The sequence below is a fragment of the Cryptomeria japonica genome, chromosome 11 (assembly GCF_030272615.1).
Source record: "Cryptomeria japonica chromosome 11, Sugi_1.0, whole genome shotgun sequence".
NCBI classification, from domain to species: Eukaryota; Viridiplantae; Streptophyta; class Pinopsida; order Cupressales; family Cupressaceae; genus Cryptomeria; species Cryptomeria japonica.
The window spans coordinates 237,164,929-237,184,100 of record NC_081415.1 but is presented as its reverse complement, the minus strand read 5'-3'; the positions used below and the strand labels follow the sequence as shown (position 1 = coordinate 237,184,100).

At 40.6% G+C, this 19,172-nt stretch overlaps 1 protein-coding gene across 2 annotated transcripts in view; it reads left to right on the top strand.

Moving 5' to 3' along the window:
* Nucleotides 1-19,172, top strand: part of LOC131064005 (L-idonate 5-dehydrogenase) — a 310,247-nt gene that overhangs the window by 134,857 nt on the left and 156,218 nt on the right. For both annotated transcript variants that reach the window (XM_057998016.2, XM_057998015.2), the window contains exon 3: nt 9,385-9,621. In XM_057998016.2, coding sequence (XP_057853999.2) covers nt 9,385-9,621 — 237 coding nt within the window. The remainder of the gene's footprint in view (nt 1-9,384; nt 9,622-19,172) is intronic.

The window sequence follows — 19,172 nt, the reverse complement described above, 5'->3', positions numbered from 1 at the left end:
CTGTCTGAAAGGCTTTGCACCAAGCTTAAGAGGAATGTCATGCTGCACTTCCTTGGGTTGAAAGGATTTTAGATCATCATATGAATATGCCAAGACACCACGGTATTGGCGCAAAAGCTGAATAAACTGATCTCTCTCATCCGAAGTGCAGTTATTGCCAATATTGACAAACTTTGGATCTTCATCTGAACCAATATTATATTTCTCATATCCCATAGGAGAATCAGCACTTTCTTGTTGTCGTCTCTTTGATATAACGATCATGTTGATCGAAATTTTTTTCAAGAGAAACCAACCCCTTGGGAATCTTATTTCCTTTCAACTAAAGAATACTTTCATTCGATTCGGATGATGTTTCAGACATTGAATCTGATGATGAAGAAGTAGGAGAATTACTTCCTTCAAAATACAAATTATTGAAACCGTCTTCTGCTTGCAGGAAATTGTTAATCTGCTTGTCATCATTAAAAATCTGCCAATGATCCCAATTGTCAGGCACACTAGGTCGGCAGATTATCTCAATAATATATTTATCTTGACCAAAGTCAAGATGGGGAATTAACAAAGTAGCTGAAACAACAAGAGAATCAGCCCTGTCATTGTATTCACGAGGAACAATTGAGATATTAAAAGAATCAAAATCTTTAATATTTTCCCATACCAAATTGCGGTAATGCTTGAGTCTATCATTCTTAGTTTGATATATGTTTCTCACTTGACAAACAATTAATTCTGCATCACCCTGGGCATGAAGATTTTTTATTTCTCTTTTCAATGCAACACTCATCCCTAACAAAAGCGACTCATATTCAGCCGTATTGTTAGTATTAGCAAATTGCAACTTGAAAGAGTAAGGGAGGATCTCTCCCTTCAAAGATATGAGAACTACACCGGCTCCGGATCCATTTGTAGCGTAGCTGCCATCAAATTCAAGAGTCCACACATCATTTGAACTGCTATTTTCATTGGAATGATTGGAGCTGCCTTCATCCGAAGCGGATGCATTATGAAAAGAAAAGTTGTCATCTTCTTCCATAGGAGAAGATGAACTCTCCTCTTGTGTAGGTGAAGAGTGAAACTCATCTTGTTGAGAAGCTAATGGAATACTTTCATCAGCAAGAGGAGATGAGACTTCCTCAACCATAACATATGAACTGGAAGACCCATCTTCCGATGCTTGATCCTGATCAGTATCAACAAATTTTTTATTTGCTGAAAGTAGTGAAATGTCAGAGCTGCTAGAAGGATAATCTTCAGCAAATTCTGAAATTTCATCTATATGGAGATAATAAATCCTGAAACCTGAAGATTCAAAAAGAATCTGAGCATGGGGATCATTAGACTTGACAACCGTGTACTTGGCTTCTCTTTCAGGAATTAACTTCTGCACAACACCTTTGACAGGTATTCTCGCTTCCGTCATATCCATGTTGAGTTCACCTCCAACATCCTTGCAAAAATTACGGCCAAGTAACATTCCATATGACGCAGGAACGTCAACTACCAAGACAGTCATCTTTATTTTATTATCTGGAAAAGCAGCAAATGCAAATTGAGCATCTTTGATTTGCCCAATAAGAGGCACTTGTTTGTTCTCCATGGAATAACAATGACCAAAAGTTTTGATCAAGGTCAGCCCCAAAGCTTGAGCAACTTTTGCCGGCATGACGTTATCAGAAGCACTAGAATCCAAGACACAATTGCTCAATTGAAAACCATTAATCAACAAGGAAATGTAAAAAGGTTCTATCTTTCCTTGGGTGGTAGATGGAATGGTCACCAAATGATTGGGCAAATTCTTGGGTTCTTGTGGGGGCAATATTTTCAAGCATAGGATGAATTTCCTTACTTTTGACAAAATCAGCTAACCTATCAAATTGATCAGGATTAGCTTGTAAATATTCAACTTCGGACATTTGAATCTTAGTCTTCCTAGCATGGTCAATAATATTGAAAGCTTGAAATGAGCCAGCTAGAGAGGGATTAACATTGTCCAATTGTGGTTTGGGATTAGGCATACTGGGCTTGGAATCAATAGATGAAGCAAAAGGAGGATTTTTGTTACTTACTTGACTTTTTGCTGCATCCTTTTGAATGTAGGGCAGCGGTGTTCTTCTTTTAGCAATAGTAACAGGTGGTTGTAAATCACTTGCGACCTTTGCAGCTTCATCTTGTTGGGCCAACCGAGTCTGGGATCTTGTCATTACAGCAAATGCTTGGCTATGAGTCCTTTCGGTAGCAACAGAGTCATCATAGTGCATGTAACGTATAGTAGAGTCGCCAGTCACTTCTTCTTCTTCTTCTGGTTGAGGAAGAGTAACTTCATCAGACTGATAATCAAAATAAGAAGACTCATTTTGATCCGTCTCATAATAGCCAATTGCTGCCTTTAAAGGAGGTGGTTCAAGTGCAAGTCTCTCCGGAGGAGGAGGTAACTTGGGTTGATTCTTAGCAGCATAACTGGCAGCAGTATTAGGATAAGTCCTTCTTGAGATATCCTTGTATGGTGCGGGGTAGGAATTCTGAGATACTTGCTTCTTTAAAGCAAGGAGTTCATTTGCTAATTTCTGCACCATAGGATCAGTAGAACCAAAAAACGAACCCTCCATATGTGAACCTCCTTTGGACCGATTAGAATCCTTTTTTATTTTACTAGCTAGGATCAAATCGTCCTCAATCTCAGTAGCCATTGATTGAGCAACTTCTAAATCAGCAGGAGATGCTCGCCTTAAGAAGAAACTGACCTCGGGCAACTGAGTGTTAATGAAAAAGCACTTGAGGTTCTCAGGAGTAGGTTTAGAATTGATAGGAATTCTATTTGCTAGTTTATTGAACTTAGCAATGAATTCACGCATGCCTTCATGGGTATCTTTCTTCATTTGGGTCAACTGGGCCAACAAGGCATGTTCATCTTCCGCAGGCTTGAAACGTTCCTCGAACTTGTCTCTCAACGAGTTCCAAGAAACAATCGAACCAGCAGTAAGATTGAAAAACCAATCTGCTGCAATACCTTGAAGAGTCTCAATGAACAAACGAACAACAACATCTTGATGTTCAACTCCAAGAACACCACATGCCATATAGAAAGACTTGACATGTTCGTTGGGATGTTGCTTTCCATCTCCATAGAACTTGGGAAGATTTTTACGAGAACCTTGTGGAAGTGAATGAAGAGGTGGGGTTAAAGCCAAAGGACCAAAAGCTACTCCCCATGGACCGGGAGGAGGAAGCGGAGGTGGATTAGCCATACTAGATAATGAAGATATTAGTGGTTTGAAAAAGAAAGAGAAATTTTCACTTGGGATAGATTTCTTTTTCCTTGAAGGAGGATAACTTGTGGTTCGTGAAAGGGAAGATGTACTAGTGAGCAAAAGGAATCTAGCTCGTTCAGCAGGATATATTTCTTCAGAATATTCACCTCTCTTCCGATGAACTAATTTAACTAAACAAAACCAAAAATAATAAAATTGATAAAGCAAACAAAGGGTAAATTTAAAACAAATTACAAGTAACATCTTTTAAATAAAAGTGCACATGTAATAAGCCAAAAATTGCCCTACATATCATTAAAACTTGCAGTTTGAAGAAACTTCTCCACTTGCAGTCGGGGTTTTAAAACCCGAAATTGAAGGAAAGACATAGCAAACAAACCCAGAATTTGACGAAATTCAAAACGTAGTTCGAGGATGGACTGAGGATTAAGTCAGTCCAAGGATTAGTCGAAATTCTGCCTTGGGAAGCATGCCATAGAGTAAATTTTTTCATTTTTTCATAAAATTTTTATGTAGTGGTCTTTCGTTTTTGAAACAAAAATGAGGACAACAACACTAGAGGCTATATTCCTTTTCCTTGCAAACATTTGAGTAGTTGCCCATTTTGATCTTCCCATGGCAGAACGTACCTTTGGAGTTGCAAGTTAGATGTTCCTTGTTGATCCTCATTCCATCTAGGTAGACAATTCATGTTCTCCAAGTAAAATGTGTCATCCCTACCTCCTAGATCATTTGGAGAAGGCAAAAGCTGGATGCAAATTTGAAATGTGCCTCATTGAACTCTACTATATCCACACTTTCCTTGATATGTTTGTAATATCCCTTATAGGGTGTTAACTCAAATTCACAAGAAATTTTTTTGATTGCTTGAATCCTAGCTCTTTTTAATTACCAAGTTTCCAATGTGGGCAAGGTGAGAGCATATGAAGGCTAGAATGAGGACAATGGAAAAAAACTGAAAGATATTGGCCGCAAGATGACCGATTCACAATAGAAGCAAACTCATAGAATCAATCAATGCCAAAATGGCTGATAGTGACGTACACATTTTGATCAAGCCAAACTGCCTAAATACAAGTGGAAATGCATCAATGCCAAAATTGTGTAGTATATCACTTGATTCCTATTCATGCCAAGATATTATATAATGTACTAATAATAAAATAGATCCAACAGATAAACCAACCAAGATCTATTACAATATATGGATGGATCCAATGGTGAGCCGTCCATGGTCTCTGACAATAATAATTAACTATTGGCAGTAAACTATCTAGTTTATTACAATATGAGAGGAAAGCAATTATTTCATTTCAATGACTAAATCTAAGTATTATTTCAAATAGTTATCCATCATTATGAAAGAAGACATTTCATCAAACAATTGGTGTGTAACTGAAAAACACATAAACAATTACCCAGAATGTGAAGCAAGGCCAATGAAGATGTAGCTACTGATATTAACTTCATAGCTGGTCACAACTGTCCAACAACTATGCAAACTTCTCCTTCATTCATCATATGTACTAGCTACCTCAAAACCTAAAACATAGCTGCAAACTCTTCTAACTGGTAGTACAAAAATACCTAAGTAATGTCTTCCATATAGCATAAATCATAGTTGAACTACTCGCCAAGGCTCGAAAAAAAAAACTTGGTGAAAACTTGGCAAAACCTCGGTGAAAAACTCGGGAACTTAAAAAAATTGCTTAAATTTAATTAGAAATGCATTTTTTTTGCAAAATTCAATGAGGAGATGCATCCAATGTGTCAATAAATGAGTACACAAAAGAAACAAGCTGGGTCTAGATATATTTAATTGATTTAAATGCAAAGTGGGTACAAAATCGCATCCTCATGAGGAATGATGATGGCTGGAAGCAAAATAGTAAATAGTTTTTGTAAAACTTAAAGTAAATATATCAATACAATTACATCTTCCTCTTCCTAGCTTTAGTAAAAACTAGGGGAGAGGTAGAACTAGAGGGTCTAGTCCTAGAAGTCTACTGTGGTGGTGCCTCCTCGCTCGATATGACTGGCTTAGGCGGTGGCTTGAACTCCATCTTGGTTGTAGATCTGCCTCTAGTTGCTCTTGGCACTGGCAATGACTCCTCATCATCCTCATCCTCCTCAATGTCATCCAGTGTGAATCCAAATCCACCCCTCCTGCTCCATAGCTTGCCTCTCCAAATCATAGATGTCATCCTCAATAAGCAATGGAGGCTGCTCCTGGGATGTCCAATCATTGTAAGGATCTATATCATCCAAATCAATTGGACCAGCTGGTGCTTCCTCTACCTTCCTTATATGCAACTGAAGATTATATTGCACAAAGACAATGTCATTGAGGCGTTTTTGAGCTAACTTGCTCCTCTTCTTTGTGTGGATGGCCTCGAACAAGCTCCAATTCCGCTCACAACTGGATGAACTACAAGGCTGACATAAGATTATGAGGGCAAATTTTTTGAGATTTGGTGTATTTCCACACCAACTTTGCCACCAAGCATGTGCAAAATAAAATATTGAAAAGTTAGAAAGAAAAGTGGAAGGTGAAAACATATTTTATCAAATTATCAATTACTTTAGACTCCAAATATTATACTTGGGGGTTGAGTGGTTCTTCCTCTCTTGGCCAGCTATGAGAGAATAGCTTACCCCTTGCTTCCTCATAATCTTGTAGTTCGGCCACAACGAGGTCTCTCACCTCAACCTCAGGTATCATCCTCTGAATACATGTAGTGAGGTCCTCCATGACCTCTCCATTGGGATTTGAGTAAGAATCCTCAAACTTAAAACAAGGGTTGAGGTAGTACCCTGCTGCATGAATGGGTTGGTGGAGTTGATTGTTCCACCTCTTATCAATAATTTCCCAGATGTAATCAAATTTGGGTCTATCCCCCTTGTAGTAATTGTTGATAGACTCCTTGGCCCTATCCTTGGCCTCATAAACATAGCCCATTGGGGTTTGATCCCCATCTACCAAGTGGAGAACTCTAACCAAGGGCTCCGACACCTACAAATGAAAAATACAAATTACAAAAAGATTAATTATTGAAGTTACAAATTAATAATGAGAGACTTGAATCAAGAATGATAAAATATTCAAGTTTTGAAGTTACCTTCACAATTTCTGCAACTCTTTGTGCAAATAGGTTGTCGAAGACTATGCATGCAACACCCTCTCCTTCAGGCTTCTTTCAATCAGGTGAGTCTACCCATGCTTGACTCACAAATATTTGTTTCAAAGTTGTCAAAGCACCAAAAATGTTTTGCAACGTTAAGAAAATCGTTGCAACCCTTGTGACACCCGCTCTTACTAATTCTTTCCCTTGGGTGTGCTCTCTCATTAAGTGAAGAACCCAAGGGTGATTGTAAATATATTTTGTTATCCTCCTTGCATCTTTTACAATTGGTGTCACCCAATGAATTTTTCCTATGTCCTCCAAAAGAAGGTCAAGGCCATGTGCTGTGCAACGTGTCCAAAAAAGAGTGGGGTGCCTAGGCATCTTGGAGGATTTTACCTGCTGCCACATATGCTGCTGCATTATCTGTGATTATTTGCACTACATTGTCAACTCCCACCTCCATGACAATTTGCTCCAACATTAGAGCCAAAGTTTCAGCATTTTTCACCTTGTTGGATGCATCCACCGATTTCAAGAATACCACATTGTTCTTGCAAGTAACCAAAAAATTAATTATGGTGTGCTTTTTGCCATTTGTCCACCCATTGGAAAGAATAGTGCAGCCATATTTTTTCCATTATTTTGTTTGGTCCTCCACCACTTCTTTTGCCCTATCAGCTGCATTTGTGAGCAACCTACAAGTACAAAGTGAAATTAGGTTGTAGTACACAAATTTGATTTAAAAAACAAGAAAAACATTTAAAAATGAAATCAAGTGGACTAATTTACTAACCTCTTACCCAAGTCCTTGCGAGAAGGGGCCTTGTATCCTTTTCTTGAAACTGTCAATGCGGTAACCAAATTAAGCCAATAAGGATTGCTCGCCACATTGAAGGGGATGTTGTTGATGTACCAAAAATCGACACATGCAATGTCTGTTTTCTCATGCACCTTCCTATTCCATCCAATTGTCTCTAATGATGGTTGTGCTCTAGGTGTGTTCTTGGGCACAAAATAATTACTTATAGATTGTGGTGTTGATGGTGATGCAACAGGTGCTCTACTAGAAGAAGCAGAAGTGGTGGCCGAGGTGGTGCTGGGTTTGTGGATATGTGGGCCACGATGAGAGCCCACTATGCCTGAAGTGCTTCTTCTAAATCTTCAAGGTCAATTGAAGTACCTTGAGATTCAACTGTGGTTGCTCTCATGGCTAGTTTTGCCCTCTCCCTTTGCAACTTTTTCTCTTCCCCAGTTGCAAGTATGGCATTAATGTCTTTTTATTTTTTTTGTGGCCCCAAAACATACCCTAGCATCATGCTTCTCGATGCCTGCAAGGTGGTATTTGAGGTGGTTTATGCCTCCATGAAATACTCTTTCACATTTAATGCATATCACTGACCTAGGTTTTAGTCCTTCAAAGGCATCTTTCCAAGCCCTATCTCTAGAAACTTTAGGATGAGTGCCTACATATCTAGATGGACATGCATCTATTGATGGGGTAGACCCTGAAGCTGAAGCTGAACCAACAGTATTTGCCATTATAAATTAATGATTAATTGTTAACCTACACGTACAAAGTGAAAAGACAAAGTTAATATTTTAGTTAAAAAAATTATCAAACTATCTAAATTAGTTAAAAAAATAAAAAATAAAATGTTAGGGTTTGAATTTTTTTGAAAAACTAGAGATTCTTGAAAAAAAAGTGAAAAATCAATAAAAATTGTTAAAAATGGTGTTAAATCTTGTTCATATGACTCTAAATCAATTTAGACTACTTAGGAATGATTTTCTATTCATCTAGATGCAACAAAAAAGAAATAAAATGTTTTAAAAAAACATAGGAAAAAAAATAAAAAAACATGCCTGGGAATCTGATTTTGCTTTGAAAACCACTTCAAATCCTCTTATAATCAACAAAAATTGATGGATATCAGATTGGAAATCCTTGGGAGGGTGCTTTTCCCCTTAGCAGCAAATCAGGAAACTGAGAATGATGAAATGAGCTTATTTTTTGACGTTTTAACCATATGTAGCAGCACGGCCGAGTTTTAATATGGACTCATTGAGTAATCACCAAAAATTTGCGAGTTTTCGAAAACTCGCTGAGTTTTTGGTGAGTAGTCCTACTATAAATATCTTTGCTGAAATCTGATATAAAATTTGAAAAGCACTCAAATATACTGAGAGGGGGGGGGGGGGGGGTTAGGTGAATCAGTATATTAATCAATTAATTCTTTCCTCTTAATTCACTTTACTTCAAAATTTATTCAAGAACATATGCAAGTAAAAACACATAAGAACACAAGTTTTTTACATGGAAACCCAATGCAGGTGAAAACCACGATAATAATGCAAATAGCTATATAAGTGTCTTTTACAATGATTGTAGGCCTTAACCTACTAGAGGCACCAACCCCTGAATTTGTGAGCACCAACCCACTGGAAGCACCAACTCCCACTTGATAAAAGTAGGCACCAACCTATAAGAAACGAAGTACCAACTTCACTCACAAAAGGCACCAACTTCTGACAAAATTATTTCACCAGTCTGCTGCAAGTACTGTCATAAATCTGCAACACCAGTCTGATCAACCTTTCTGAATATACAAATCTGATCATCAAAAATCTCTTTATATGCCTAAGACTGATCTTTACACAGTCTTTCTTTCCATTTTTTAATGGACTTTTGTCTTAAGATATGAGATAACATCTCCAAATTCAAATACAAAAAAAGCAATGGGTTTTTCAAACTTGTGTTTTCTTATTCAAGCTATGGAAATCATCCCCTTGAGAAATGTATACAATATTGGAGCTCTTTTCTGTTAATATTTTGAACACATTTCCATATATTACCAATTGTGCATCAGTCAGTTATCATAAATGAAAATTTATTTCAGTAATCAGGAAAATATTTCTAGTAATAATGTCTTGCAAAATTTGCTAATATTTAAGAAAAATGATGTAAGTGCTTTGATCTATGTGAACAGCATATGAGAAACTCCCGCATTGCATTGAAAGAGCCTATGGTGCTTGGCCATGAAAGTGCTGGTATTGTGGTAGAAACTGGTAAACTTGTTAAGAATTTAGTAATTGGTGATCGTGTTGCATTGGAGCCTGGCATCCCTTGTAACATGTGCTCATTTTGCAAGCAAGGAAGCAATAATCTATGTCGAGGAATTAAATTTTTTGGATCACCTCCCACTCATGGAGCTCTTGCACAACAGGTAGTGAATTTATCTTAAACCATATTTTACATTTATTTCCTTTTATTAGAGTCATTAATCGCAGGAATGGCTGGGGATTCGTTTAGGACCAGTTATTTCAATGCAAAGGCATTCTCCAATAGTTGTTTACTTGTTTGTGATAATGCAAAAATCCAGTTGTCAAATTTTCGAATGCCAAGATATCCAATTATTGTCTTATATTACTTACACATGTTTATATTATCTTTTCCTATTTTTAGGGCATAATTTATGATTGCAACATGTTGAGTATGCTGTGCAACAATTAGTTGAACAAGAAGTTTCTAGTTATCTTAATGGGACAATGGGAAGCATTTAAAATATGAACACAAAAGACTACTCCCTTTGGTTTTTCCTCCATTAGCGAGCTGACATCAAGTAATTTAAAACTTCAGAAACATAGATTAGATTCTAGATATTAATCTTAGGTTAAATTATTGGGTTTATAGTCCACACTAAATTATCGCAGGCATTTTTACTTGATCTTACAAGTTGACTTCATGGTTAAAATTATTCATTGTAATGGGGAACCCAAAACAAGCCAATAAGATAAGAATTTTCATATTTTTAGCCTCCTTGCTGGATAAGGGTCTGCATATGGAAAAAATCATAAAATTTCATGTAAGGGTTGGAGTTCTTCCCATTTGAAGAAGGAAAAATGTTAGTTGTAGCTGATTATGATGTTGCCTTAACACTTTTAAGTCTTCATCGCAGTATACCAGGTTGTCCTTCAATGTCAGATTTACCATCCTCTCCTATTCCAAAGAAGATGAAGTATAAATATGACAAGTATTAGAATGAAGTTTCACCTTCGCAAGTTTCCTCTCCTTTGGATCGCATAAAAGATACGGAGATAGGGCATGTGGACATGTCAAAATCTATCAAGAGAGTGGAGGATCTGCAAGATAGTAATATGCAGAGGTTGTTGGAAAACCACATCCATCATGCATCCTCTTTTCCAGTGGCTGCCGTAGAACCTGAATTTGTTCTCGCTTGCGACCATCGCTTTGACAAAGAGACAAGAACCATTAAAAATGATGATGATGAGGCAATAATCCGTCTTGATGCAGATACAATTGAGAAAGTCTTCAGAATACCACCAGCACCTGTTTATATGGAAATTTCAAAGGATAGTGCAGCCGAGCACTATGTCAAGAGGGAAAAGGACTGCAAACGTCATATTAACAGGTGGATTCATGAGCCACGAGCCGCCTTCTCAAGGTGGGCTAAGTTGTAACGCTGCGACTTTAAGTGGGAAATTGGAGACATCATAACTCTCCTTAGCAGGATGATGGGTTTTGAACACTCCAATGTTTTTGAACCCTGGATGTATCAGTTTGCCATGTTCATAACGCAATCCCATCATATATCATGGGGAGAGATTATCAGTGATGCTTTATTGGAACAACTTGCAACAGTCCCTACCACCATGACTTTCTACATGAATTCATACTTAGTGCATTTGGCAGTGTCACTTAGACATTTCCCTGGTATTTCTACCTAGGGTGACCGCTCGCTTATATCTGTATGGGAATATTATGATCAACTGCCTTTGAGACCCAACAGATTACATTTCAAAAGAGTTCAAGATGCATTCTTTGGTTACTTCATGTGCCAGTTTGACAAGACTCTAAAGAACAGAAGGGTGTCAGTTGAGGCATGGGAAAGAGTGAATGAGTATGGGTGCTTGTTTCTTCAATTCCCGACCTTTACCTATATGAGAGTCGGATGCTATAGTGGGCAGCCATACATGCTCCCTAGATACCCGACTGATAAAATCATTCTTATGGAGTTGGGAAAACAGTTCATGGCTGTACATGCTCATCAGTCTATTAGACATAAGGTCGGAATGGGGATTTCTACAACAAACCCATTGAAAATTGGCCGGTATTCTCTTGTCACATCCGTCAAATCCAAAGCTATGGAGACTGAGATGCAAGAGATTAAACTCAAAAGGTTTAAGTCCAGGGCAGATTTTGATTATTGGGGTATGAAAGAAAAGATCAAAAAGTCCTTCGTCCACGTGCATCGTATTGAGGATGTCTAGGTAGATCTCCGTACAGAAATGGAGGTTCTCAAGATGGACTACTGCAGGCTTACCGTTGAGCAGGTTATTGATCTGAACCTGGTGGACATTCCACAAGGAATGATTGATGATGGTCATGTGCTTGATCTAGAATATATTTCACAAAGGGTTGAGGAAGCTCCACTTCCTTTAATCCAATGGTCACACAAAGAGTGCACTTCCATTCTTGAAAGGTTTCAGCCTATTCTTGCCAACACCAACACTTGGCTTAAATGTAATGGTGTTAAACTCATCAAAATCAAGGTTGGAAAATAAGATGACTCTACGGGACCTCTTGGATGTAAGTCTGAGATTCAGATTGACAATAAGGAAGGTGCATCATCTTCAGGCACCAGGATCAAATTGCGGGTTAGTCCGGAAATAGTGCTTCCTCCTGAGGAGGTGACAGTTCATGGAAAGGAAAAGTCCCGGTTTCATGTTTATGTGATTGATCCTGACAATCCTCCAGAAGGACAGCAATCTGATGATGCTCCTAAGTCTCTAGCTTCGGACTCACCTCATGAGATTCCTTCCTCAGTTTCCATTGAGACACCTCTTTCTCCTCCTGGCATAATAGTGGAAGAGTCTCCTCAGAATGTTGTTCCTATTTCAGCAGTCGAGTCGTTCCTATTTCAGTAGTCGAGCCGCCTCTTGATCATCAACAAGAGGGTGTGCTGGAAATTCCTGAGGATACTCTGTGATGTTTTGGATATAATTAAATAATAAATTTAATTACTTTATTGTAAGGCCCCAAATTTAATAACAAATCTTTCGGGCTCTTTTATTTAATTAGTTTAGGCAAGTCTTGGTTGGTTGTGTCAGCTCGTTTGTAACCCTTCGGGAAGTTTCCCGGAGCCCATATATATGGCCGAGTTAGTCTTTGTCATAGGTATGCGAATTTGGTATTTTTCTTTGTATGTGCGAATTCCAGTTGGAGTGCAGCTTGCTTGTCTGTCATTTCGGAGGTGAGAGATCCTCCCTACTTGGCATCTGCAGTTTCGGTGGGAGTTCTCCTCACCCTATTTTGTTTCTGTTCCGAGTTTGTGTAATTTGTTGTGCGATCATTATCAATATAATTTCCTGTGCATGTGCGAGTATTCATCATCTACACCTAAGTCTCTTGTGCTTGGAATAATAGTAATTCATTCCACTACTCAATACAACTTCGAATTGATTAAGTGTCTGAAGGGCTCGAGGGCGGAACTTGGCACGCATTCACCTACAGTATGACGCACTACTGTACACCCATCCAATACCCACCGTATGGCCCACTACCGTACACCCCAGCACCCACCATACGGCCCAATACCGTACACCCCATCCAACACCCACCGTACGGCCCACTACCGTACGCCCATCCAGCATCCACCGTACGACCTCTGCCCAACATCGTACGACCTTGCCTTAAACCACCGTACGGTCTCTGCACCAAACACTACCGTACACCCTTGCCTCCCTTGCTAGTACGGTTAGGGAACCTTATAGTGGTATCAGAGCCTATGATCTTGCCAGCCTGTCGTGTAGTGGATGCAAGTGTACACTAGAAGGAGGTACCGTTCGGTCGACCGAACGGGGGAACCACAGGATCCTGCAAGAGAAGTCATGGCACTATTAAGGGAGCTAATCAGAAGCCAAGCTCAGCTCAACGACATCATAACCAGAGGGGAGCAACAACAACAAATCATGGAGGAAACCTTACGACAATTGGCCTTGGCAAAGACGAATGGGGAACAAAAAGGGCATGGCAATGAGTCGGTCACTGGAAGGTCAAACGTCCAACGCTCACATTCACGGCCGTTGATGCCGACTTTTCCTCAAAAATCAAAAGCGCCATGCGAGGAACATGAACACACCTTTCAGGAGTTGCAAGCACAGTTTAACCAAGATTGGAGGGATGCAAATCTCGAGGGGTACATATCCTTCAAGGATTATGCTGAGCTTCAGATGAAATACTCGAGTGACAGAGGTCGGGGCTATTATGGACACTATAACAATGACAGCAAGCGGAATGTTGGCAAGATCAACTTGTCATCCTTTTATGGGACCAGAGTAACCTCGGCACGAGCTTGGGTTCAAAAAGAAGATACCTACTTCCAACTCAACCCCATGTCTAAAGATGAAGCTATCAAGTTTGCGGCACTTCAACTGGAAGGAGTCGCGCACGAATGGTGGCATCATGGAATGGTCACTCTCGGCGATGACCAGATAACTTCCTATGCTGACTTCATGGAGAAGCTCATAGATTGGTTTGACGGGAAGGATCTAGAACTCAATTTCAAGGAGCTGGCGCAACTAAAACAGTCGGGACCAGTGGACAATTACATCACAGAGTTCCAGAGACTGTCCATGTTGGTAACCATAGTTGAAAAACTTGGACTCGCCACGGACTCAGCAAACCAAAAATTTGGACTCGGACTCAGACTCGTGAAAGACTCGGCAAGGACTCGGCAAAAAAAAAAACCGTAGTTTTACAAAAAAAACATAAAGAAATTAATGCATTTAGAGAACATAAGAGCCATAATTGAAACATTACACGTCACATACTCATAGTTTCAAACTTTCAACTCTAAAATGTATAATACCAAGATTTCTTCAATGCTAATTATGCTTTTATATGGAGCCTAATCAGACTCAGAGGTTAAATTTTCCCTACTTCCATCTGCGCAATTTCCCCCTATATTTTTCGACGGGGGTTTGGGGGCAGTGCCCCCAAGTTGGGGTCAAGGGGCATCGCCAAAGGATCCTGAAATTTGACTAAGTCTGGAAAATTGAAGAATCCTCCAAAAACTAGATTTTGCATTATAACTCATGGAGGTCCGAAACCACTCTCAAACATCCTGACAGTATATATGGAATATAACTTAAAGTATAAGAAAGAAGAAAGATATAAGGAAATGTTTTTCTTATACTTAAATGTTATATTCCATACATGAATCCTGACAGAGAGACCAAATTTTTTCACATGTTAAACTCAATTTTAAAGCTTGCATGGCTTTTTTTCTGGGTCACGCGAGTACATCTGAAAGACTTGCGAGTCCATGCAAAAGACTCGCGCGAGTCCTTGCATATGGACTCGCGAGTCCTTCATATGGACTCGCCAAGATTCGCCTCGCGAGTCCTTGGCAAGTCGACTCGTGGCTCCCATGGACTCGCGAGTCCGTGGCGAGTCCACGAGTTTTAAAACTATGTTGGTAACAGACATCTCAGAGCTTAGATTGGTGGTCTTGTTCATGGACGGATTGATGGAACCTCTGAAAGGTTGGGTAAAAGGGTTCAACCCCAGCATGCTCACGGAAGCAATCAAAAAGGCCCGTAACATGGCAACATCTTCCTCTTCTAGAAATTTTGCACATACCAAACCACCTTTCATTCCAAAGGAGAAGGATAATAAACCCTTTCTGAAGAGGTCATTTCTTGATGAAGCCACAAAACAAGAACTTAGAACGAAGAAGCTTTGTTTCACCTACAAGGAGCCATGGGAACCAGGACACCGATGTTTGGGCAAAGGAAAGATTCACTATATTGAAGTAATGTTCGATGGAGAAGAGGAGCTTGAAGAAAGTGAACCACCAAGGGAAGAATCTGCTGAGGAAACCAGCCTAGCCGAGAGAATTTCCACGTTGGTTCAGAGGGGAGGAGTCATTGCCACATTGGCGGGTACCCCAAGGTGCAGTGTATTTAGGGTATGTGGTACACTCCAAGGGCAACAAGTCTTGGTTATGCTCGACAGTGGGGCCTCGCTCAACTTCATAAACTCATCACTTGTCACCTGAATGGGTTTGTGTACAAAGGGGCATGAAGGGTTCGATGTCAAGGTGGTAGGAGGCAATCTCCTATCATGCACTCACTTGGTTCGGCAACTAAGAATCACCATGGGAAATTACACGGTGATTGACGATTTCTTTGTAGTAGATCTGGATGACACGGATGTCATATTGGGCATTCAATGGATGGAGACCCTTGACCAGTACACACAGAGCTTCAAAAGGATGGAGTTCTCATTCGAGGTGGATGGTAGGAAGGTGGTTCTCAAAAGAATGTCGAATGGCGGCCCGAGGGAGATTTACGCCAAACGGATGGAAGCCATCTTCCGACATGATGAAGTAGTCTGGGCAGCACATTGCTTGATCTCAACAAAACCTGTGAAAGAGTATCCGACTTACTACCAGGATGAGGAACTTCAGTTGGTTCTGGATAAGCATAGTTTGGTCTTCGCTGACATTCCACCTGGTATACCCCCACATCGAGGGTTCGAGCACACCATCGAGTTGGAGGAAGGACCAAAACCCATTATCACCACACCCTACCACCACCCGAAAAGGTTCAAAGAAGAGATAGAGAAAACGATCCAGGAACTCCTCGATAAAGGATGGATCCGGCCCAACTCTAGCCCCTTTGCATCCTCGGTGGTACTAGTGAAGAAGGACGGAACTCTCAGAATGTGTGTTGACTACCGTGCACTGAACAAGAAGACTATCAAGAATAGATACCCCATTCCGAGGATCGATGAGCTGTTGGACGAACTACATGGCGCAGTCTATTTCTCCAAAATTGATCTCCGCTCCGGGTACCATTAGATCCATATGAGGAAGCAAGATGTGGAAAAGACAACTTTTCGTTGCCATTACGGACACTATGAGTTCTTGGTCATGCCGTTTGGATTAACCAATGCTCCGGCCACTTTTCAGTCATGCATGAACCACATCTTCAACAAACAACTACATAAGTTCCTACTGGTGTTCTTCGATGATATAGTCATCTACAACAAGACCTGGGAGGAACTTCTGGGACATTTGGATGAAGTATTGGGGATTATGAAATCGCAATCATTGTATGCCAAAAGGTCCAAATGTGAATTTGGAATGACCGAGGTCCTGTACTTGGGTCATGTCATCAGCGCCCAGGGGGTACAAGTTCACCAGGAGAAGATTCAGGCAATTTTGGATTGGCTTCCACCCAAGACTCTCTCGGAGCTGCGTGGATATTTTGGATTGTGCAGTTATTATAGGAGGTTTGTGAAAGGATTTTCACAACTTGGTGCACCATTGACAAATCTGACAAAGAAAGGATCCTTCCATTGGAATGTGCAAGCACAACAGACCTTCGACAAATTAAAAGAAGTTATGAGTACGTGTCCGGTTCTAGCACTACCAGACTTCACTCGCCCTTTCATCCTGGAGTGCAATGCCTCGGGGGAAGGCATTGGAGCGCTGTTGATGCAAGACCATCACCCCATTGCATTCGAGAGTCGGAAGCTCTCGGGAGCTGAGCAGTTGTACTCCATCTACGACAAGGAGATGCTCGCGATCATGCACGCACTGATGAAGTTTCGACAGTACCTCGTTGGGGCAAAGTTTGTTGCGCGGACAAACCACAACAGCTTGCGATATTTCTTGGAGCAGAGGGATCTAAATGAACGACAACAAAAGTGGGTGAGCAAAGTCCAAGCATTTGATTTCGACATTGAATATGTGAAGGGAAAGAATAACGTGGTAGTTGATGCCATGTCAAGAAGGCTTGCCATATGTTCTTTATCCCAAATTTCGGCGGATTGGAAGGAACACCTGTTGGTTGAATACTCCAAAAATACTTTTTCCTGCGAACTGATGGATGGTCAAGTGCAAGATGACCGATACAAGGTGGTTGACGACATCATTTACTACAAGGACATACTTTATTTGGTACTTGAGTCCAAGATGAAGGAAAAGATTCTGAAGGAAATGCACGACTCTCCCTTGGCTGGACACCTGGGATACTTGAAAACCTACAGACAGATCCGAGAAAGGTTTTCCTGGAAGGGGCTTAAGAACGACGTCCTGCAGTATGTGCGGGAATGCTCCACCTGTCAGCAGAACAAATATGAGCACACCCTACTGGCCGGACTGCTGCAACCACTGCCAATCCCCGACCAAAAATGGGATAGCATCTCGATGGATTTCATTACTGGGCTCCCCAAAGTGCAAGGAAAGGATTGCATTTTTGTCATAGTTGACGGCTTGATCAAGTATGCACATTTTTTTGCCATCCCCATAGGATACCAAGCAGTTCAAGTGGCCGAGTTGTTCTTCCATGAGGTGTTCCGCTTACATGGTCTACCGCGCAACATAGTCAGTGACAGGGATAGCCGTTTTCTGAGTACCTTCTGGATGGAGTTATTTCGGTTGGCAGGAACCGAGTTGTAACCCAACACGAGCTACCATCTGCAGACAGACGGACAAACCAAGATTATGAACAAATGGCTGGAGGGTTATCTTAGGAACTACGTCTCAGCTCAACAGAAGGCTTGGGTTCACTGGTTACATTTGGGTGAACATTGTTACAACACCACCTATCACATGTCGATAGGCATGCCACCCTTCAAAGCTCTGTATGGTTATGAACCTTCTTCATTTGTTGACCTGGCATTAGGAGACAAACGTGCACCGAGGGCCAAAGATTGGCTTTAGGAGAGTTTAGACATCCTGACATCTCTCAAAGATAACCTGCAAAGGGCTTAGAACCAGCAAAAGATGTACGCAGACCGACACCGGGTTGAGCGAAATTTTGAGGTTGGCGATCTGGTATATCTCCGACTTCAACCCCACAGACAATCCCCCTTGAAGACAAGTGGTAAGGAGAAGTTGAAGTAACGTTTCTATGGACCCTACAGGATGGTTAGGAGGGTGGGTGAAGTTGCCTACGAGTTGGAGCTTCCTGAGGGGAGTCAGATTCACAATGTTTTTCACGTGTCATGTCTGAAGAAGGCTGTCAGGCAATGCGTCACAGTGTCCAAGGATCTACCACCCATCGACGAAGAAGGGAAACTAATTCTGGAGCCAGCGGAGATCATCGATGTCAGAGAAAAGAGGCTAAGATCACGCACAGTCAAGGAGTTCCTTGTGCGCTGGAAGAATCTACCCATCAAGGAAGGCACTTGGGAAAGTGAGCAAATTCTGGAGCATCCAAGCCTGCAATTGCTTGAGGGCAAGCAATTTTTAGCCTGGGAGGACTGTGATGTCCTCGATATAATTAAATAATGAATTTTAATTACTTTATTGTAAGGCCCCAAATTTAATAACATATCTTTCGGGCCCTTTTCTTTAATTAGTTTAGGCAAGTCTTGGTTGGTCGAGTCGACCCGTTTGTAACCCTTCAGGAAGTTTCCAGGAGCCCATATAAATGGCCGAGTTAGTCTTTGTCATAGGTATGCAAGTTTGGTATTTTTCTTTGTATGTACGAATTCCAGTTGGAGTTCAGCTTGCTTGTCTGTCATTTCGGAAGTGAGAGATCCTCCCTACTTGGCATTCGCACTTCCGCTGGGAGTTCTCCTCACCCTATTCTGTTTCTGTTCCAAGTTTGTGTAATTTGTTGTGCGATCATTATCAATATAATTTCCTGTGCACGTGCGAGTATTCATCATCTACACCTAAGTCTCTTGTGCTTGGAATAATAATAATTCATTCCACTACTCAATACAACTTCGAATTGA